Below are 24,080 nucleotides of genomic sequence, written 5' to 3'. Positions count from 1 at the left end.
AAAAGTGACTTCTCCAGTTTTTTCTTTTTCAAGATTGTGTTGGCTATTCTGGGGCTGTTTAATTTCTGTGTAAATTTTTCAATCATCTTGTCCATTTCTGTAAAAAAAAGCCGCTTGGATTTGATAAGGATTGTGTTGGATTTGTAGATCAATTTTGGGGGTACTGACATCTAAACAATATTAAGCCTTCCAATTCATGAACTTTTGATGACCTTCATTAATTTCAACAGTGCTTTATAGTTTTCAGAATACAAATTTTACACCTCTTTTGTTAAATTTATTCACGTGTTTTATTCTTTTTGATGCTGTAAGGGAGGAAGTTTTCCTCGATCTCCTTTAGGTCCCTGGCTGGGTCTGAAAATTAAACTAAAAAAGACAGATTTTTTTTTTCCCCCCAAAGCCCCAGTAGATAGTTGTATGTCATAGCTACACATCCTTCTAGTTGCTGTATGTGGGACGCAGCCTGAGCATGGCCAGAGAAGTGGTGCGTCGGTGCGCGACCAGGATCTGAACCTGTGCCGCCAGTAGCGGAGTGTGAGCACTTAACTGCTAAGCCCCGGGCTGGCCCAAAAAGACAGATTAATAAGAGAAAAGCATACAGATTTATTTAATATAAGTTTTATGTTGACACGAGAGATTTCATAAGGAAATGAAGACCCAAAGAATCAGTTAGACCTGAGCATTTTTATGCTAGATTTGATGAAAAGTGGATAGTTGTGGAGGAATATGATAGGTCAAGGAGTATGAGGTAAGCATAGTATTGGGAGAAACTTAGCAAGGCCTGTTTGTTAGGATTCTTCTCAGTGTCCCTTTGTCTTTGGAGATAAGGATGCTCCTTTCCTCTGGGTATGGGGAGGGGACCTCTTACATGAGGGTTTTATGACTTGTTTGAGGGAAGAAGGGTGGGGGAATGTCAGAGTCACCTTCCTGCTTCTGCTGGTTTCTCAAACTTCTTCAGCTTAAAATATTCAGTATGCCAAGGTGCCATATTTTGGGATAGTGTGTCCTGAACCCCATCAATGCTATTCTAAGTGGAATCATTTTCTTTTTTTTTTTTTTTTTAAGATTTTATTTATTTTATTTTTTCCCCCCAAAGCCGCAGTGGATAGTTGTATGTCGTAGCTGCACATCCTTCTAGTTGCTGTATGCAGGACTCGGCCTCAGGATGAACGGAGAAGTGGTGCCTCGATGCGCACCCGGGATCCGAACCCGGGCCACCAGCATCGCAGCGCGCGCACTTAACCACCAAGCCACAGGGCCGGCCCTGGAATCATTTTCTTAATTTCATTTTTGGAATTTTTATTACAAGTACATAGAAATACAATTAATTTTTGTATATTGATCTTGTACCCTGCAACCTTGATAAACTTGTTAATTAGTTTCAGTAGTTTTTAATGAATTCCTTAGGATTTTCTACATATGTGATCATGTTGTCTGCAAACAGAAATAGTTTTACTTCTCCCTTTTCAATGTGGATACCTTTTCTTTCATTTCTTGCCTAATTACTCTGGCTGGAACCTCAGTACTATGTTGAAAAAAGTGGTCAGAATGGGCATCCTTGTCTTGTTCCTGATCTTAAGGAGAAGTGCTCAGTCTTGCACCATTAAGTGTGATGTTAAGTGTGGGTTTTTCATAGATGCCTTTTATCAGGTTGGAGAAGTTCCCTCTATTCCTAGTTTGTTGAGTCTTTTTTTTGTCATGAAAGGTTGCTAGATTTTGTCAAATGCATTTTCTTTGTCTATTGAAATGATCATATAGTTTTTGTGCTTTATTCTTTTGATATATGGTATATTACCTTAATTTTCAGATGTTAAAATAACTATGTATTCCTGGGATAAATGTCACTTGGTCATGTGTATCATCCTTTTTATATGTTGCTGGATTTGGTTTGCTTTTATTTTGTTGAGAACTTTTACATCTATATTCATAAGAGATACTGGTCTGTATTTTCTTGTGGTGGCTTTGTCTGTTTTTTTGTATTAGGATAATACTGTCTTCATATAATGAATTGGGAAGTGTTCCCTCCTCTTTGGAAGAGTTTGTGAAGAATTGGTATTTATTCTTCTTTAAATATTTGGTGGTAAAATTTACCAATGAAGTTATTGGGTCCTGACCTTTGCTTTGGGGGAAGTTTTTAATTACTAATTCAATCTGTACTTGTTATAGGTCTATTTAGATTTTCTAGTTCTTTTTTAGTCAATTTCAGTAGTTTGTTTCTTTATAGGAATTTGTCCATTTCATCTAAGTTATCTAATTTGTTGGCATATAGTTGTTCACTGTATCACCATATAATCCCTTTCTCTGTCTGTGAGGCTGGTAGTATTGTCCTCTTTTATTCCTAATTTTTTTGAGTCTTGTGTTTCTTAGTCTAGTTACATTTTGTTGATCTTTTTAAAAAACCAGCTTTGATTTTGTTGATTTTTTAAAATATTTTTCTCTTCTCTATTCCATTAATTTATCCTCTCATCTTTACTATTTTCTTCATTCTGCTTGCTTTGCGTTTTGTTTGCCTTTCTTTTTTGAGTATTTTTAAGTGGGACTTTAGTTATTTGAGATTTTTTTTTTTAATATTATAGGCATTTACTAATCCATTAATTTAAGTTTTTTTGCTGAGGAAGATTCACTCTAAGCTAACATCCATCGTCAGTCTTCCTCTTTTTGCTTGAGGAAGATTTGCCTTGAGCTAATGTCTGTGGCCAGTCTTCCTCTATTTTGTATGTGGGTCGCTACCACAGCATGACTGATAAATGGTGTAGGTCTACGCCTGGGATCCGAACCCACGAACCCGGGCGACTGAAGCAGAGCATTCTGAACTTAACCACTATGCCACTGGGCCAGCCCACCCATTAACTTTCTTTAATAATTTTTTTCTTTATTGAGGTGAAATTCACATAACATAAAAATTAACCATTCTAAAGAGTACAGTTCAGTGGAATTGAGTATATTCGTAATGTTGAACAATCACCACCTGTATCTAGTCAAAACATTATTGTCACCACAAAGTGAAACCCCATACTCATTATGTAATTACCTCCAATTTTCCCCTCCTTCTGGCCCCTGGAAAACACCAATCTTCTTTCTGTTTCTGTAGATTTACCAATTCTGGATACGTCATATAAATGGAATCACATAGTATGTGACTTTTTGTGTCTGACTTATTTCACTTCGCATGTTTTCATGGTTCATCCATGCTGTTATATGTATCAGAATTTCATTCCTTTTTAAGGCTGAATAATATTTCATTGTATGTATATACCACATTTTGTTTATTCATTCATCTGTTGATGGACATTTGTGTTCTTTCTATCTTTTGGTTATTGTGATAATGCTGCAATGAACATACATGTACAAGAATTTGTTTGAGTACCAATTCTTTTGGTAGGTACCCAGCAGTGCAATTGCCGAGTCATAGGGTAATTCTGTTTTTAACTTTTTGAGGAAGTGCCAAACTGTTTTCCACAGGGCTGCACCATTTTACATTCCCACCAGCAGTGTACAGGGATTTCAGTTTTTCCACATCCTCCCCAATACTTTCTTTTTTTGTTCTTTTTAAAGTATAGCTATTCTTGTGGGTGTGAAGTGGTTTCTCATTATGCTTCTGATTTGCATTTCCTTGATTGCTAATGATGTTGAGCATCTTTTCATGTGGATGTTGGCTATTTATGTATCTTCACTGCATCAGTTTTTTAATTGGGTTATTCTTTCTGTCATTGAGCTTTTAGAATACTTTATATGTTCACTAATGATGTACACCTAAAATTTATATAATGTGATAAACCAATGTTACCTCAATAACAAAAAATACTTTATATATTCAAGATACTAGACTCTCATCAGATACATGATTTGCAGATATTTTCTCCCATTCTTCAGCTTGTCTTTTCACTTTCTTGATAGTGTCCTTTGGTGCACAAAAGTTTTTAATTTTGATGAAGTTCAGTTTGTTTTTTTTCTTTTGTTGATCGTGCTTTTGGTGTCATATCTGTCATGTCAAAAGCTCATGCTTTTGGTATCATGGTTTGCCTAATCCAGGATTGTAGAAATCTATTCCTATATTTTTTTCTACGAGTATTATAGTTTTATCTCTTACATTTAGGTTTATGATCCACAGTGAGTTAAGTTTTGTATATGGTGTAAAGAATGAATACAGCTTGATTCATTTGTATGTGGATATCCAGGTGTCCCAGCACCACTTGTTTAAGGGATTATTCTTGCCCATTGAGTGGTCTTGGTGCCCTTGTTAAAAATCAGTTGGCCAGTTCTGGACTCTCATTATGTCTGTCCTTATGCCAATATCATACTGTGTTGATTACTTTAGGTTTGTAGTAAGTTTTGAAATTGGAAAGTGTGCATCTTCCAACTTGTTCTACTTTTTCAAGAATGTTTTGGCTATTCAGGGTCCCTTGCAAATCCATATGAATTTGAGGATTGGCTTTTCTATTTCTACACAAAAGCCCCTTTGAATTTGTTAGGGATTGCATTGAATTTGTAGATTGCTTTCAGTAGTATTGCCATCATAACAATATTAAGTTTTCCAATCGATGAACCTGGGATATCTTTCCATTTATTTTTGTTTGTCTGAGAAAGTCTTTATTTCTCCTTCACTTTTGAAGGAAAAAGTCACAGGATACAGAATTCTAGGTTGGTGGGTTTTCTTCTCTTACCCTTTAAATTCTTCACTACACTCTATTCTTGCTTGTATGGTTTCTGAGAAGACAGGTGTCATTCTTATCTTTGCTCCTCTATAGGTAAGGTGTTTTTTTCCTCTGGCTTCTTTCAGAATTGTTTCTTTGTATTTGATTTTCTGTAGTTTGAAAATACGCGTCTGTGTACTTTTTTGGCATTTATTCTGCTCAGTGTTCTCTGAGCTTCCTGGTTCTGTGTTTTAGTGTCTGACGTTAATTTGGGGAAATTCTCAGTCATTATTATTTCAAATATTTCTTCTGTTCCTATCTCTCTTTCTTCTCCTTCTGGTACTCCCATTATGCATATGGTACACCTTTTGTAGTTGTCCCACAGTGCTTAGTTATTCTGCCCATTTTTTAGTCTTTATTCTCTGCTTTCTGTATTTTTACGATTTTACTGATAAATTCTCTAGCTCAGAGATTAATTTCCTCAGCCTTGTCCAGTCTCCTAGTAAGCCTATCAAAGGCATCCTTGTTACAGTGTTTTTGATCTTTAGCATTTATTTTTGGTTCTTTCTTAAGATGTCCATCTTTCTGCTTACATTGTTCATCTGTTCTTGCGAGCTGTCTACTTTATCCATTGGAGCCCTTAGTATATTAATTGTAGTTGTTTTAAATTCCTGTTCATATAATTCCAGCATCCTTGCCATGTCTAGTTCTGATACTTGCTCTGTCATTTCAAATTATGTTTTTTGCCTTTTGGTATGCCTTGTTATTTTTACTTGATATCGTCAGACATGATGTACTGGGTAAAAGGAACTGCTGTAAATAGGTCTTTAGTAATTTAGTTGTAAGATGTAGGGGAAGGGGAAGAGTTCTATAGTCTTATGATTAGCTCTCAGTCTTTTAATGAGCTTATGCTTCTGAACTGTGAACTTAACAAGAGTTTCTCAGTTTTTTCCTCCCTGCTTAGGTGGGGCAGTATGGTGGGCTGGTTTGGGTATTTCCCCTCTTCCATAAGGAATGGTCAACTTGACTGGAGTTGGATATTTCCCTTCCCTAGGTCATTTTGGCTCTGATAATACCCCATCAGGTTAGGCTCTGTTTAATAGCCTCTGTTTAGTTAGTTTCTCCTTGTTAAGGCCTTGTTAAGAACAGAGTGCTCTGGCATATTTTTTAATGGTTCTTTTTCTCCTCTCTTTGCCTGAAGAGTGAGGTATTTTTCTCCAATATTTACTGTGGGAACCTGGTCAAATTCCTGGAGGTACATCTCAAAATATTGTAGAGGCTCCCCTATGACTGGGTCCCCCTAGAGATTTTAACTCGGTGAGTTGTCCACACTGAGTCTCCAGCAATTCATCAGTTACAGTTCAGGTTTTCCAACCTTGGCACTGGTGTCCATGGTGGTTTCCTTTTGTCAGTCTCTGCCCTGGTAAGCTGTGACTCCCTGTATTTACCTTTCTGTCTCTACAGTCTTGGGGGCAGCAGTTTGCCCTGTGTCCTCCCCTCTCTTACATATCCAAGAAGAGTTGTTGTTTTTCAGTTCAGTTTTTTATTTGTTATGCGTACAGAGTGGTAACTTCCAAACTCTTTTCATGGGGAACTGGAAACCCCTAACCCTTTATAGCTTTTTTATATAGAAATCAACATGTGAATAGCGTTTTTTGTGAATTAACCTATGTCAATTCAGATTGAATAGTTGTATATTTTCTTTCTGAGTGGAATAGAGTAGAAGGAAATGCAAAGTGAAATTGTTTCTAAAAATTTTTATTTTATTATTTTCAATTTGAAAAATACTTTCAAATTGTATTGATTGCTGATTTTTGTCCTATCTTTTTTCATGCAGATTTGAAACCAAAATAGATTCATTTCATGTTACTGGCTTACCAGATAATTCAACAAAACCCCGCCTCCTGTCTTCATTGGATGATGCTACATCACTCTTCCAAATTACATTTGAGATAAATCCTTTAGATGAAACTGTTGCTCAAAGGTGTATCATAGAAGCTGAACCTTTAGAAATGATATATGATGCAGTAAGCATTTTTTTAATTCCTAAATTTTAATATATTCCAGTTAGCTTTGAGTTTTGGACTCATGTTACTGATACTTATTTTAACAGAGAACAGTGAATAGTATAGTGGAATTCTTCAGACCTCCAGAAGAAGTAAATCTAGCACAGCTCACTTCAGCAACTTTGACAAAACTTGAAGAATTTCGTGATAAGACAGCAACAGGTAAATGCCAGTATTAATGTTGGTGAATTAAGTGAATATCCTCTACTAAACTTTTCAAGTGATTATTTAGTAAAGTATACTTTAACTTTGTATTTCTAGACTGGATACAGTTTAATTGCAACTAATTTGGTACTTTCATATTTAAATTCAGATATAACAATAATCATTTCTTCACTCAGAAAGGTCAAACGTATTAACCACATTCAAGTTATTAGCAAAATTTTGTTTGGATCTATGGAATTCTGTTCATGACAGAAACTGGCCTGGCATTTTCCTTTCTTGTAATGAGTTCCAGATTTTAATTATATTGGCCACAGAAAATAAAAATTCCATCCTTTTTTACTCTTTTGGAGAGTTTTTGTAATTTTGGATGTTATTTCTTCCTTTGGTGTTTGGCATAATTTAACAGTAAAACAGTTTAGGCTTGAAGATTTTTTTGTGGAAGATTTAAATTACAGATTCCTTTTTTAAAATATATAGATGACTATAGAGATGATCTGTATGATTTCAGTGCTTTGTAGTTTGTTGAGACTTACTTTCTGGCTAAATATACAGTAATTTAAAAAAATGTTCTACATGTGTTTGAAAAGCATATATTTTTTGTATCTATACATATCCTTTAGGTCACATTTGTTTATCATATACTTCAAATCTTCTCTATCCTTATTGGATTTCTTTCCTTCCTTTGTCACCATAGTCTAACAATTATTTAAAGAAATGCATGAAAAATACCTCACTGTGAATGTAGGTTTGTCTATTTTTTGTAGATCTGACATTTTTTTCTTTATATATTTTGATGCTATCATTAAGTACATGTTGAAATAAAATTTTTTTCTCCTATGAACCAAATCTTTTATCTGTATGAAGTTGACTGCCTATATTTTTAGTAATGCTTAATTTTTTTCCCTTTAGAGTTTTTTTATTTTTAATTTTTGTTCTGATATTCGTATGGATATTCTAGGTTTCTTTTGGTTAGTATTTGCCTGCTATATGTTTTTTTCAATCTTTTACTTACTTTTTTTCCTGTATCTTTATTTTTAGATGTGTCACATCAACAACATATATATAATGGGATGTTTTTCAATCTATATTTACAGTCTTTTTTTTCTTTCTTGCCTTCCTTTGGTTAAATTCTAGTATTGCTTCCCCTTCCTCATCTCACTGTACCATTTGAAAGTTAAACGTTCTTTCTCTCATTTTTACTGTAGTAGTTATAGCACACTTTTCCATCAAAATATAAATGTATTATAAAATTTTACCTTCTGTCAGTCATTACAAGGACTTTAGAACACTTGAACTCCATTTACCATCCTCCTGATTTACATGCTATTGTTATTTTTTTTGTTTCACTTGTAAGTCTTTTTTTTTTTTTTTTAACTTTATAAGACTTTTTTTTTTGTATAGTCAGTGTTAGTTTAGAATTACCTACATATTAACTACTTTCTTTGTTCTTCATTCTTATTTGCACCTCACATCTTTTATCTGGGATTGTTTCCTTTCTGTTGGAAGTTCATTTATAAATTTTTTCTTTAGTGAGAGTCTGTTGGTGGCAAACTTCTTGTTTGTTTTTTTGTTTTGTTTTGGTCTGAAAAAAGTGGTTTTTTTGGTCCTTAGTTTTGAAAGACATCTTTACTGGATATAGGATTCAGGGTTGGCAGTTATTTTCTCCTGAATATTAAAGTGACCATTCTGCTATCTTTTGGCTTCCATTATTGATGTTGAGAATTCAGGTGTCAGTGTTTGCTTCTTCTTTTTAGATTATCTGTACTTTTTCTTTTACATGTAAAATCTTCTTTTGATCTTTTGTATTCTATAGTTTCAGTATGATGTATCCAGCTATGGACCCAATCTTAGGATTGGTAGTTTTAATGAGTTCTAGAAAATCCATGTGGAAACTTTCTAACCATTGACTCTTTAGATATTTTTTTTCTCTTGTTGCTCTTCTTCTGGAACTCTGGCTAAATGTATTTTAGCCTTTCTTACTCTATCTTCCATTCTTCTTTTTTTTTTTTTTTTTGTGAGGAAGGTTAGCCCTGAGCTAACATCTGATGCCAATCCTCCTCTTTTTGCTGAGGAAGATTGGCCCTGGGCTAACATCCGTGCCCATCGTTCTCTACTTTATATGGGATGCTGCCACAGCATGGCTTGAGAAGTGGTGCATCGGTGCACACCCGGGACCTGAAACCGTGAACCTTGGGCCGCCGAAGCAGAGCACGCGCACTGAACTGCCACGCCACCAGTCCAGCCCCTAGCTTCCATTCTTCTTAACTTCTACATCCTGTTTTCTTTCCATCTGTTTTTTTCTCTGTGTTACATGCTGGGTAATTTCTTCTAATTTATCTTCTGATTTACTGAGTCCCTCTTCAGCTATGTCTGATATGCTATTAAATCTTCCCATTGAGTTTAATTTCAGTGATTATATTTTTTGTTTTAGAAATTGTTTGTTATATTTAAAATTTCCTTTGTCATTTGTTATAGTTTTGTGTTTCCTGTGGATATCTTCAAACTTGTCTTTTATTTCTTCAGCTGTCACTAAGTATAGTTATTTTATATTCTTTCTCACCAGATAATTCTCTCTTCAGATAGTTCCATTATGTGAAGACTTTTGTGTTTTTCTTTTTTCTTGTCCTTTGTTTCTGCTGGTTCTTATTCATGACAACCTTTATCTTTTTGTACTTGGTGATTTTCTATCGTGAGCTGCTCATTTTTCTTGGAAAATTATTTGGGAGAATTCTCTGGAGTCTAGGATAAATGAATTTTCATTCAGGGAAGAATTTTATTTTCTTCTGCCAGGTATCTTAGGCATGTTGGTGGGACCACTTTAAACTTATTGCTTGAGATACTTTGGAATGCCAGGAAATTTTTGGCTACATATCCACTTGAGGACTATACTGTGATTACAATTCACAGGGATGCTATCCTCCTTTTCCCAGTTTTTTTCACAGCCTTTCTTTACATTCCCTTGTGGGTGGGTTTTAGGGAGAGGAGGTTTAACTTCTGGATTCCTCTTACTTTGAGTGTGTATCTTCTGAGATCCCAGATTTGTGAGAACTCCTGCTAGACTCTTCATCTTTATCTTCTGTTCCCTATGCTCTGTGAGGCTATGAAAAGGAGTTCCCAAGTTCACCAGGTATGGAAAACCAGGATAAAATTTTTCTGGGCTCCATTTATTTATTTTTTTTTTTAAAGATTTTATTTATTTTATTTTTTGCCCCCAAAGCCCCAGTAGATAGCTGTATGTCATAGCTGCACACCCTTCCAGTTGCTGTATGTGGGACTCGGCCTCAGGATGGACAGAGAAGTGGCGCCTCGATGCGCACCGGGGATCCGAACCCGGGCCGCCAGCATCGCAGCGCGCGCACTTAACCACCAAGCCACAGGGCCGGCCCTCTGGGCTCCATTTAAATCTCTTAGCTTACTCCTTCAATTTGACTTTTGGCTTGACAAATCCTTACTCTTTTGCCTCCTCTCAGTGTTTTTTAGTAGGTTTTTTGTTGCTGTTTGTTTTGTTTTATAGCCAACATTTTTTGTTGCTTTTAGTGGAAGACTAGGTCTGGCTACCTACTCATACATATTACCAAGATTTGGAAGTCTAGCTAAATGTTTTACTTTAAGTTCAAGACTTTATCTTTGTTAAAATTCATCTTGCTAGATTGATCCATTTTTCATCTTCTGTTGTGTTTGAGTCTTCTCTTTGAGCCCTAGGATAAATGGGTATTATTTTCTGGGAACTACTATTCAATATCAACTGACAGTTGACTGTTCAGGGGTACTTAAACCTTCTTGGTGTCATGGACACTTTGACAGTTTGGCGAAGCCCAGGGATCCCTTCTCAAAATAATGGTTTTAAATACATAAAGTAAACTAGAATTACAAAGAAAATAAATTATAGTAAAACATGTTTCAAAATATTTTTTAGAAACCCAAATTTATGATGCTAGTAATGTATCTGCTTTTCTTTATTTATAAGTTAATAAGAATTAATGGCAGGTCAAAAAACTACCATAAATTTGAAGTAGTGACAAGTATAAATGATATTTCAGTATATCTTCAACAATTATGTTAAGGAATAAAAATGAAATTTTATGCAATTTCTGTAGGTAACAGTCGCAGGTGTAGGGGTTTGTTGCCTACATTTTTAATAGAAGGAAATGCTAAATATCAGCAGTAGTTAATGAAAATTAAGATGTGATTTTTTTCCCCATTCAGGTTCGTGAAACCTCTGAATTCCGTTCACGGACCCCTGGTTAATGGTGCCTGATCTAGTTCATATTTCTAAATTTTTCCTCAAGAATATTAAGGCAGGGCCGGCTCCGTGGCTTGGTGGTTAAGTGCGCGCGCTCCGATGTTGGCGGCCCGGGTTCGGATCCCGGGCGCGCACCGAGGCACCACTTCTCCGTCCATCCTGAGGCTGAGTCCCACATACAGCAGCTAGAAGGATGTGCAGCTATGACATACGACTATCTACTGGGGCTTTGGGGGAAAAAATAAATAAATAAAATCTTTAAAAAAAAAAAAAAAAGAATATTAAGGCAGACTTTAAGTACATTGCTGAAGTATTGGTATACTATGTCTGTTAATAGTTCCTCAGTTTATCAGTTATCTGTTTAGTAGAATTGAAAAAAAATCCAAAAAAGAAGAAATTTAGTTACTATAGAATGCCTCATTTTTATAAAATTCATTGGCTTGTAATCATCAATGCTTCCCTTTCTACTTTTGAATTAATTTATGTGTATAAAATTTTCTCAAAATGCACATTCACTTCACCAGTTAATAAAAGATATTAACTTGTCTTTTTTTTCTTTCTAAAGAAATCTGGACGTTTCTCCATTTCAATTTTCTAAGATCTCTGTAGTTCTCAGTGATTTCTTGGAAATATTGATTGAGTAATATCACCAGCTTAGGTATCTGGGATGTGGTGTGACTGGACTAATAAGTAAAAGTCTCACCAGTTAGAGTTTTAAGTTCTTTTACTATGTCCTGCTTCTTACAGGTTGAATGTAATCCTTGACAGAGAAGATGGATTAAAAAAATAGGAACAGAGCTATTTTGCTTTTCAGTCTTCTCTTATCATTATACAATATTCCCCAAAGAAAGCTGGTTTGTTTTTAATTCCATATTAGTTTATTTCTGCTCTGACTGTCACCAAAGTCTCCCTTTAAAACAGTTAACTTTTTTCTCCAATATATACCAAGCATTTAATCTTACTGGCATTCTTATAGATTCATAAAAATTTCATATTTGTCTTTTTAATGTGTCTTTCCTGTTGTGAATGTCTCCTTAAAAATCTGAGATTATTGCATAGGCCACTCTTCACCTACTTTTGACTTTTTAATTCTTGGCTGAAATTCTCATTGTGAAGTGATTTCCAATTTTATTGTCAAAGTTTTATTTTCCATTCACTTTATCCTTATTGGTAAAAATGAGATGTACTAATTACCATTCTCCTTTGTTTCTTATCTCTCCTAAGAGGAAATATTTTAGCCAGGTAAATCAAGAAATCCCCACATGTTTTGATAAGACCTTCAAAAAATATCTAACTAGTTTAAGTATCCTATTGTTAGGCTACACTACCTCTCAGTTTTATAATATGCATCTTGAATACATTATTTATTCTCCCTTTTTCACAGAGAGGTGTGCATTTTATTCTTCAAAATGTCTGTCTTCTCTGGTTTTTACTCATTTTCCCCATTATTTTCTACATCTGATTATGTTTTATATTAGATTGCAGATGATTGCCTTAACTCTAGAAGTTGTAGGGTTTGCATTTACCCCTCCATTGTTTGTTATAATCTCAAATTCCGTTTATAGTTCAAATTCTGTGTATTGGTACTTTATATACTCAGTAGAATTCATAAGTGTTAAATCAGGCCTCTTCTCTGATAGATTCTTCCTGATTTATAGAAACCATTACTCATTACAGTTAAATATAAATATGTTGTATTGGAAACTCACCATAGTCATTTAGATTTAGAGATTTTTTTCCTTTGATTTGTTTTCTTAAGCCTTTTATTTTTTTACTTAAAAAAAAAATTACCCAGATAGTAAATATCCACTATATAAAGTTCAAATATTTTAGAAATATTTTAGAAAGTGAAAGTTTTCAGTATTTTTCCTTCTAGGGGTAACAAATTTTACAATTTGTAGTCTATTCTTCTGTTTTTTTCTGTACACAAATAGTGTTGTTTATTATCACTTAGAATAAAAATGCTAATATGAAAAAATGAGGTGCTACTATAATATGTTTTTGAATTTAATTTAAAAAATTCAGTAATATATTTTGGATATTTTTCCAGAAAGTTAAAATTTACTTGTTTAGGAAGAGATTCATATCTGTTATATAGCTCTATCTGTTTTGGTTCTTTTCTTCCTTAATCGTTCCCTCCTTCCTTTCTTTTGTTTTTCTATATTAGCCCCTATTAATTATCCTCTTCCTCTATAACCTGATTTCTTTCTTGTATTATTTTCTTCATCCTTTCTAGGAAGTCAAGATTTTTAGATCTTTTCCTTTTTGTCAAGTAGAGGGATCAGCTTGTAGAACATGCACATGTAGTTATCTTTTGTCAAATGTGGTCATTTATTAAAACTCTTCTTTTGAAGTATAGGGTTCTCTGATAGGATTATAGTCATTCGTTTTTCTTCAGTCATCTCATTTATTTACTCATTCAAATGTTCGTCAAGAGCCAAATCTATGTTGGACATTGTGCTAGATGTTGGGGAACACAACGGTCATCAAAACAGATGTCATTCTCACCTATTGATGGACTTTATAATCTTTTGGATAGGAGAGACATAAAATTAAGAGTTATCTACTTAATGGGGGCTGGCCAGGTGGCAGAGCGGTGAAGTTTGCACATTCTGCTTTGGCTGCCCAGGGTTGGCCGGGTGGGACCCTGGGTATGGACCTACTCACCGCTCGTCAGGCCGGGCTGAGGCGGTGTCCCACATAGAAGAACTAGAAGGACTACAACTAGGATATGCAACTAGGTACTGGGGCTTTGGGGAGGAAAAAGAAAAAGAGAAAGATTGGCAATAGATGTTAGCGCAGGGCCAATCTCCGTCAAAAAAAAAAAGAAAAGAACTTTGTGATTACGCTGACAAATTTGGATAATCCAAGAAAATCTCCCCATGTCAAGATCTTTTAAAACAAAAAAGAGTTATCTACTTAAAAATTGTGATAAATGTTGTTTGGGTCCAATCAAGAGAGAGAAACCGCATAGTAATTTAAACTGGTAAAGTTGAATATAATGAATTATTAACTGTAATGGGGGATTGGCTCACTACACCAAAGAGTAATTTTAAAGAATATAGGAAGAGTAGCTATAAGAAGTAGCCACTACCATAAGGCTGAGATAGCATTCCTGGAAAGAGGTCCTTCTCCTCCCCAAGGGTTGAGATCCAGACATTGCTGGAGAAGATACAGCTATGACTCACTAAATGGCAAAGAAATCACTGTGGTGCTATGCTGGCAAGACTAGCTAGAAGTTTGCTCTGAAACTTTCTGGAAATCCACCCTCTGATGTGACCAGGAAAGCTGTTCACGGGACAGTGTCTCACTGGATGCATCCTGCTGTGAAACTGCCTGGGTTTTAGCGCAAAGACCGGCTATTATTGGGTGCTGTAGGCTCTTGGTCAGTGCATGAGAAGGATATTGCTGGTGAACACACTGGAACCAGGAAGCAAAACTCTTTCCACGTGCAGTGTCTCTACAGAGTTCTCTATCTTCTTCAGTGCTGGTTGGCAAAGGAGAAGTATTTAAAGGGCTCAGATCCACTTTTATAGAGCAGGCAAATGGGTGAATTTGGGGCTGATAGAGGAACAGATTGATAGAGGAACAGGCCCAGATACCGTGAAGGAAAGGAGAATAAAGGACACCCCAGTTTAGTTTTGGTGGTGGTATCAGAGAAGGTCTTTTTGAAAAAGTAGCATTAAGACCAGATGTGTGTGTAGGATCCACTCAACTGAAGAGTATAAGGAGGAGCCTTTGAAGCAGTGGTCAACTGTGAAAGCCCTAACCTGGGACAGAATTTGTAAGTTGCCAAAAGCTAGATTGGTTCTAATGTAGTTACTAAGGGAGAGAGTGGGATGATGTTAAAAAGGCATAGTCTCGATTATGCAAAACCTTGAAAGTCATATGAAGCAGTTTGGGTTTTGTTCTAAGGGCAGTGAGAAGTAGGGGAGAGACACAATAGACTTACATTCAAAATAAAACAAAATACTCACATCCCCCCCCCTTCCATTAAAAAACAAACTAGACAGATCACTGTTACCTGGCATCAAGAAAGGCTTCATTGAAAGTAAGGCTGAAAGTAAGACTTCCAGGGATTACAGGACTTAGATTTACAAATCTAAGCAGGAATACATGAAACAGATCATTTTGGTTGAGAAAGTCTTAGAGTGGAGATGGCATTGAGGGTAGAGACATGCTTAACAGTTAGATGGAGAATTTGCATGTCAGCTTATCCCTTCTGGCTGCTGCTTTTGGCTGTCCTATCTGATTCATCCAGCAAACAAACTTTAGTAAAACCATGTCTTCTGTGTTTGAATCCAAATCATTTGGGGAAAAAAATTAACAATTGTGTTTTGAGTCAGTTCTGCTATTAAATTCTAAGCTTATTGGGTGATCTTCAGAATTCTGTGATGATCTGTTAATCTGTGTTTACCCCTCAACACTCTCCATCCCCATTTTAAGAGATTTCATTTGAATCTGCCTCTTATAGACTATTGGAGATATCAAGGTCTTTTCTTCCTTTCTCTCTATCAGAGTCTTGCTTGGGCCTGCCTGGGCAAGGCTTTTGGAGTCCCTTAGGATGACACAATTTTGTTATCAATTTTTCATATTTAAAGGACGAGATGTCCCAGACTTAGCTATTTATTCTCAATTATTCTATAAATATGTATATTTAAAACAAGATATTTTGATTATTTTTAATTTAATTTTTTCTCTAGCCTATCAGGCCAGTCATCTCTTGGCACTTGACTCGCTTGCTCCACATCTCCTGTCAAGCTTTACTTTACTCTGTCATGGTATATACATTTTATCTGAGTATCTTTTTATAATTTTAATTTATTATATGTACACTTAAAGTTGTTGACTTATTCTTCAGTTTGAACGTATATTCTTTAATAATAAATCCTTAACTTGAAAGGTTGATGTAAAATATATCAATATTCCTACATTTAAGCCTTTTTACTTTAATCCTTCATAATAGTGTGTTAATATGGAATCAAAAAACATGGAATGATTTTTGGGGATTTAGCTTTGGGGGAAGAAGGGACTAGATAGTGATGAAATATAAGTCAGGGTAGTTCCAAACAGAAATATCATGAACTGTTCAAATATCATTTAACTTTCTGGATCAATTCTTTTATAAAATCTTGGGGCTTTTTTTTGTAAAGGCTTGTTGGTTTAATCACTGCCCTTCCTGTTCAGCTCTCTTGTGGCCTTTCCTAACCTATATCTATTCAGAACAAAATGTTCAGTTAAAATGTGTATGCACTTGACTGCAGTATGAGGGTATACACATTAAATAAACTATATTACTTAAATTTTTTCAGCCTGGCTATTCAGAATTTTATGTATTAGATTGTTATAGATATTTTTTAGTTTCTCATTATAATTCATGTTAAAAAAAATCTAGTCCTCTTGATAGTTCTTGTGTAGATTTTTTGTTGTATTTTTTGAAGAGAGGTGCCTTTCTGTTTGAGTATCAGATCCCCTAAACTTTATAAATCAACATTGTTTACTCACTCAAACTGGTTCAGTGGCTCCTTACAGAATTTCCTCTTTAAGGAGGAGTTCCCATCTTATAGGGTCATAATAATCTGATAATTGATAATAATAATAATTTGTTTAGATTTAAAAGCAGATGCTGAACTTAGGAACATAAAATAGATTAATTTGATATACAAATCACATGCAAGTGAATGAATTAAATTTATTAGAATAAAAAACCTCAAGTGAATGAAATAAGGAATGGGGTTCTCTGGTTTGTTGCCTTTTCTGGTTTATGTATGGTTTTATTGAAGATGATTTAATAAGCCAGGATTTTTCATTGTCTCAGAGTAATATAAAGATCAGATATCGTTGTTCACTATGGTAGATGTAGCTGTATTCACCAATTGGGAATTATATAGATTCTAATATAGCAGTTATGAATAAATGTTTCATACACCTTAATTTTTTGGGATATATAATATCTCCCCAGGTTCACCCAAATTGAGTTTGCAAGTTAAAAACATTTATTTGAGGACTCATTCCAATTTTGTACTGTTATATTTAATTAGGAGTGTACACGTTGAGTAACAAATATTTTAGCTTTCTATTGAAAATATTTTGCTTAAGGTCATTTTAAAATTAATTCTAATTTCACATTATTGTAAGACTGTGCTACCAATTCATAGGTTTAATGATTCTCTATTTCTTGAGTAATTTGTGAAAACCATTCATTGGGAAGATTTAAATTTTCTGCAGGTCTACTGTATATTATTGAAACACAGAAAGTTCTTGATCTCAAAATTAATTTGAAGGCCTCATATGTTATTATCCCACAAGATGGAATTTTTAGCCCTACATCAAATCTACTTCTTTTGGATCTTGGTCATCTCAAGGTATATACTAATAATATTTGTTTTATAATATGGCATTTAGGGTATTTCTTTGTTTAAAATGTATTTTGTTTTGTAGACACTTTGATTTGGGGTATTGATTTTTAGGTTTATGGTTGGTAACTAGGATTTGAGAAATCTTTCTTTTCTGGTGAATGAAGTGAAGCTTCGTTTAATTAAGTAGTTTTCCTACATTTCTAAAAGCAAAATGGCCAATTGATCTCTGCAGGTCAGGAGTGAACCTAAGAATTACATTTATAGAATTTGAGAATAATGGCTGAGTTTATTTCCTTTTCAAGTTAAATTTATTATTTGATTAATCAAAATATATAGAATGAGAGGGAGTTCTGGAAGTAATCAGTATATCTTCATCCTTCTGAAATTTTTTGTGTATATAACTTTAGATATTGACATTTTAATATTTCTGTTAATTAATCCTAAATTGAGAGATGGTCTTCTTGCATTTACCTAAGTCGTCCCTTTCTATTCAATTATGTACGTTTTTCTTCATTTTTGAGTAGAGAATAATTTTTTTCTGTTTCTAGATTTGCACTATTTAATGTGGTACCCACTGGCCACATGTGGTTGTTTAAATTGATTTAAATTGAATAAAATAAAAAATTCACTTCCTTAGTCATATTAGCCACATTCAAGTGTTTAATAGTCGTAAGTGGCTAGTGACTACTGTATTAGCACAGATGGAGAACAGTTCCATCATTGTAGTAAGTCCTATTGGACAATACTGCTCTAGATCGTTAAATGTAGAGGAATAGCCATAACAATTTCAAGACCCAAGAGAGGCAGGCCAGGTGGCGTAGTGGTTAGGTTCAGTGTGCTCTGCTTCAGCGGCCCAGGTTCCCGGGTTTGGATCCCAGGCGTGGACCTACACCGCTGGTCAGCCATGCTGTGGCAGCGACCCACATATAACATAGAGGAGGATTGGCACAGATGTTAGCTCAGGGCTAATCTTCCTCAAGGAAAAAAAGAGGAAGATTGGCAACAGATGTTAGCTCAGGGGGAATCTTCCACACACGCACACACAAAAGGTCAAGACCCAAGAGGGATGGATAATATTAGAATGCTCTTTCTGGCTACCTAACAGAAGTGTGCCTTTCCTTGATATTGACATTCTCCTTTATTATACTTTTTACTCTTCAGTTGGTAATTATGTAGACATCTGCTGGATTTACATTTATAATAAAATTTACACAGCTAATTATTCATATTTGAATATGGAATTGATTCAAGGTATAGTGGAAAGAGCATAAGGTCAGGAATAAGGGTATCTGTCTAGTTTTGTGATCTTAGGTAATTTGCTTAAACTTTTGCCTAAAATTCATTACCTTTCAAACAGAGATAATCAATTTTGCTTGTCTACTTCACATGAGCTATATAAAATAGAGGAAAAAATGTTAAAATATGTATATACACACACATGCATGTATATATAAATATAAATGAATAAAATCTTTATATATGGCTATGGAGTGATCTCCAAGATATTTAAGTGAAAAAAGTAATGTGCATGGTACTCCAAGAAGGAGGAGGTACAAATATAACTTGCTGGGGGCGTCACATAAAAGGCAGAGTTGGGACTAAAATTCAGCTATTCTAATATTTAATTCTGAACTCTTCTTATTATAAAGCTATCTAAATATCTGTCATTGTGTCAGAAAAATTTTGTAAGCTATATTTGTCTCTTAATTTTGTTTTTAATAAAAAGGCTTCTTACCAAATTTTTAAAAATTTTAGATGTATTAGTTTCAAGGACTGCCTTGGTTCCCCTCTTTTAATATAAATAATTGGGATATTAACTCAATATGTAAATCTTTACTATATACCTAGCCTTCCTATTGTATACGTTACGGATAAAGACATATCTAATAGTATGTATGTCAGCTTATAATGTATGTCAGCTTGTGAGTTTGTCCTTTCCTATTAAATTTTTATATTATAGTCTGAAAGATAAAAACTTTATATTTTCATTTTGAAGTGTTTTGCGTAGTCTAAACTATAAAAATTAACTTCAAGGTGACAAGTAAAAGTCGTTCGGAATTACCAGATATGAAACAAGGTGGGGCCAAACTTGAAGAAATAATGCATAGAGCTTATGATTCCTTTGATATTCAGCTTACAAGCATACAGCTGCTTTACAGCAGAGTTGGTAAGTATACAATGCCTTATTTATTGATTCATTTTGCTGACGTGATTAATTAGGTTTTTAGATAGTTTCTCTGAAGACCTTCATCTTAAATATATTAGAACTTTTATATTTTTAAATTAGAAGGGATAGTAGATATTGCCAAGGAGCAATATATCAACTAGGAGCAGTTTTATCCCTCAAGAGTCATTGTCAATGTCTGGAGACATTTTTGGTTGTCACAAGTGGGACTGGAGCACTACAACCATCTAGTGGGTGGATGTCAGGGAGGCTACTAACCATCATACAATGTAGAAGAAAGCTGTCCCGCAATAAATATTTATTTGGCCCAAATGTCAGAAGTGCTGAGATTGAGAAATCCTGATCTACAATGTTTTCCAACCCAAGGCTGGAAAACGCTGGCACATATTTAAAATGATATTTGTAGTACATGGTGGGATAACCAGAAGAGGCTGCTCAAGGCCAGAGGCAACCAGCCTAGGGGCTCTGAGAGCTCAGGCCATCAACAGCCACACAAAGAGTGGGGAGTTGGGGCTGGCCCGGTGGCGCAGCGGTTAAGTGCGTGCGCTCCACTTCAGCAACCCAGGGTTTGCAGGTTCGGATCCCAGGCGCGCACTGATGCCCCGCTTGTCAAGCCATGCTGTGGCGGCATCCCATATAAAGTAGAGGAAGATGGGCAGGGATGTTAGCCCAGGGCCAATCTTCCTCAGCCAAAAGAGGAGGATTGGCATTGGATGTTAGCTCTGAGCTGGTCTTCTTCACCAAAAAAAAAAAAAAACAGACTGAGGAGGGTCACTGTCTTAATTATACCGTTACCGCATTCACTTTGGAGTGCTAATCAGGAGTCTCTGATCTAGATCTAGTTTTTTAGATGAAGTCAACAGAGCCAGAAATTCCCTTGTCAAGAGTCACTGAAGTAGATAGTGAGAGAGCCCAGACTAGTTGAGCCCTCATTCCACTGTCGTATTGCTTCTGACTCCCTGGAGTGTTAGTGAACACTCAGATAATTCAAAAGAGTTGGATTGGTGACTGATTTACAGGTCTAAATATGTATGTTTATGGTAAAATTTTAATTATCTGAGCTAACTAATAAAAGAAGAAGCAATGAGAACCCAAAGTAATGGTTCTTAAAAATGGTAGTTTATATAGGACTGCAGCATTTTGATTTTCTTTCTTTTATATTTGTTTTAGGATAATGAACTTGGTTTCTGTTTTTATCATATTTCAGTTGGTGTAGAAGGAGGCCAGAAGTATAGTGGGTAGCAAATGTAAATTGTTTATAGAAGATCTGTAACGTTTTTTTCAGGGAATAAATTACTACATTTTGGTATGTTTGATACATTTTAGTCACTGGTTTTTGAAGTCCATGAACCATATTTAATATTTAAGATATTGAGATGTTTTGTGAAAAAAATTTTTAAGTATTTCATTATTATTGTCTGAAAATTATTGGAATTCCTTGGAATTGTTTTTGATAAGCATTAACTATTCTTAAATAATTAAATATTTTTTAAGCAGGATTTATTTGATATTGGGGTTACTTTATGTAATTGTTCATAAAGTGTCTTGATAAATACTGAAACACGTTTTTAAATATCTTAGTTTTTTATCTGTAAATTAAGAGGTGAAGGAAATATTTATCTCAATAGTGTTGCAATTTTAAAAATTGTAATAAAATCCATTTTACTACCTTTCTCCAAGTATCTAATCTTTCATTGGCTTGGTTTTCCTTGACTGAGAATTTTTTATCAAGACTCATGGAATTGTTAGGTTCAAGTGAGGTAATGTATATGAAAATGCATTGTACTATACAGATGCCATTCATCTTGTTATAAATTTTAAAAATTATTTCATATAATTATAAACATGTCTTTTAGAAAATCTGGACAATACAGAAAACAAAAAAAGATCATCTTTTATCTTACAGCTCACACATGAACATTGCTATTTCAGTGCATATCCTTTTGGTATTTTTTCAGTGTATGTGCCAATGAGTGTATGGGATGTGCTTGTGTGATGTTTATGAGTGGGAGCATTTTTGAATGCATTTTTTACATGATTTATATAGTTTTATATCCTGATTTTCTTTTCATTTACCAGTAATATTTTGGGCACTTGAATTCATGACTTTTATTGGCTATCTAATGTTCTAAGGCCATGCTGTCAGTTACTTAGCCATTCCCTTATTGAACATTTAGGCTTGTAACACTGCAGTGAATGTTGCCAGAGGTCACATGTTAGCAGACAGGGATGTAAATTTCAGCTTTTATCACTTACTAGCCTTTTGACCATAAGCAAGTTATAAATTCCTGTGAGTTTCAGTTTTCTATAATGAGATGATTAGGCATCATTGTGAGAATTAAATGAAAATTTAAACATTGCCTAGAATAGTGCCAGGTGTAAGTCTTGAATAAATGGTAGCTTTTATTAGGTAATGCTGAAGAACTGTGCTTTTCCCTACGTTTTTCATTATTACCTTAGAGCCATGTTGTTTTTTGGGGTAAGGTGTCTGGTTGGCGTAGTGATTATCAGTGGATACACAGTAGATATGATTAAAACTATGTTGTTGTTGTTTTAATAAGCATTTTTCCTGTTAAAACATAGAAAGTGTTTTGAAACAGCAGAAGGAAAGTAATGAAAGGGAAAAAAATTTACCTGCTGATTCTGTGTATCTGGGAATGTGGCATTAAGATTATGTACATGTGGGAAGATTTCCCTATATCATGTAGTGTATGATTGTGAAGTATTGGGAGTAATTTTAGCTTTAGTATGTTTTTCAAATTATACATGTGTTAAGCATGTACTGTTTTCTATAATTAGGTGATAATTGGAAAGAAGCACGAAAACTCAATGTATCTACACAGCATATTTTGGTACCTATGCACTTCAATGTGGAAGTCTCTAAGGCCATGGTTTTCATGGATACAAGAATGCCCAAGTATGTATTCTCTGTTTCGTGTGATTGTAGATTTTCTCAGTAATTCTGTAGCTAAAGAAATACCATATTTGATTGATTTTTTTGTGGTAAAATATATGTAACATAAAATATACCATTTTTAAGTGTATAATTCAGTGGTGTTAAGTACATTCACATTGTTGTGCAACCATAGACAACTTGTCATCTTCCCAAACTGAAAGTCTGTACCCATTAAACAATAATGTCCCACTCCCCACTTCTCCCAGCCTCAGTCAGTCACCATTCAGTGTTACGTCTCTATGAATTTGACTACTCTAGGGTCCCTCATAAAAGTGGAATCATACAATATTTGTCCTTTGTGTCTGGGTTATTTCATATAGCATAATGTCTTCAAGGTTGATCCATGTTGTAGCATACCTCAGAATTTCATTTGTCTTTAAGGCTGAAAAATACTTCATTGTATGTATATATCACATTTTGTTTATCCATTCATCTGTTGATGGAAGTTTAAGTTGTAATAATGTTTGGCTTTTGTAATAATGCTGCTATGAACATTGGTATACAAATATCTGTTCAAGTCTGTGCTTTAAGATTTTTTGGGTATATACCCAGAAGTGGAATTGCTGGATCATATGATAATTCGATTTTTAATTTTTAGAGGAACCACCCTTCTGTTTTCTACAGCAGCTGCACCATTTTGTATTCCCACTAGCAATGCACAAGGGTTCCAATTTCTCCACCTCTTCACCAACATTTGTTATTTTCTTCTTTTTTTTTAAATAATAACCATCCTAATAGGTGTGAAGTAGTATCTAATTATAGTTTTGAATTACATTTCCCTAATGATTAGTGATGTTGAGTGATGTTTCATTATTGCCTTAGAGCCAATATATTTTCATTTACTTATTGGCAATTTATATATTTCTTTGGAGAAATGTCCATCTAAGTCCTTTGCCCATCTTTTGGGTTGTTTGTTTTTTTGTTGTTGAGTTGTAGGAGTATTTTTTGTCTTTTAATATATTCTGAATATTAACTCTTTATTGGATATATGATTTGTGAGTATTTTCTTTCATTTTGTGGATTGCCTTATTTATCACTCTTTTAATAATGTCCTTTGATGCACAAAAGTTTTAAATTTTGACTAAGTCTAATTTGTCTTCGTTGCCTGTGTTTTTGGTGTTATAGCCAAAAAATTATTACTAAATCCAATGTCATGAAGCTTTTCCTGTATGTTTTTTTCAAAGAGTTTTATACTTTCAGTTCTTATGTTTAGGTCTTTGATTTATTTTGAGTTAATTTTTGGATATGGTGTAAGGTAAGGATCCAGCTTCATTCTTTTGCATCTGGATATTTAGTTTTCCCAGCACCATTTGTTGAAAAGATTGTCCATTCCCCATTGAATAGTCTTGGCACCCTCGTCAAAAATCATTTGACCATATTTATGAAGGTTTATTTCTGGGCTTTCTGTTCTATTCCCTTGGTCTCTGTATTTGTCTATATGTCAGTACCACACTGTTTTTATTACTGTAGCT

At 34.6% G+C, this 24,080-nt stretch overlaps 1 protein-coding gene across 5 annotated transcripts in view; it reads left to right on the top strand.

Moving 5' to 3' along the window:
* VPS13A (vacuolar protein sorting 13 homolog A) overlaps window positions 1-24,080 on the top strand; it is a 252,521-nt gene that overhangs the window by 52,942 nt on the left and 175,499 nt on the right. For all 5 annotated transcript variants that reach the window (XM_087444443.1, XM_004439626.3, XM_087444444.1 and 2 more), the window contains exons 18-22: window positions 6,472-6,661; window positions 6,748-6,862; window positions 17,337-17,473; window positions 19,502-19,634; window positions 22,452-22,569. In XM_087444443.1, coding sequence (XP_087300569.1) covers window positions 6,472-6,661; window positions 6,748-6,862; window positions 17,337-17,473; window positions 19,502-19,634; window positions 22,452-22,569 — 693 coding nt within the window. The remainder of the gene's footprint in view (window positions 1-6,471; window positions 6,662-6,747; window positions 6,863-17,336; window positions 17,474-19,501; window positions 19,635-22,451; window positions 22,570-24,080) is intronic.

This window comes from Ceratotherium simum, chromosome 20, assembly GCF_057802395.1.
Source record: "Ceratotherium simum simum isolate JZ-2026a chromosome 20, ASM5780239v1, whole genome shotgun sequence".
NCBI lineage: Eukaryota > Metazoa > Chordata > Mammalia > Perissodactyla > Rhinocerotidae > Ceratotherium > Ceratotherium simum.
Note: the sequence above shows the minus strand (reverse complement) of the source record. Positions and strands in the feature narration are given on the sequence as shown.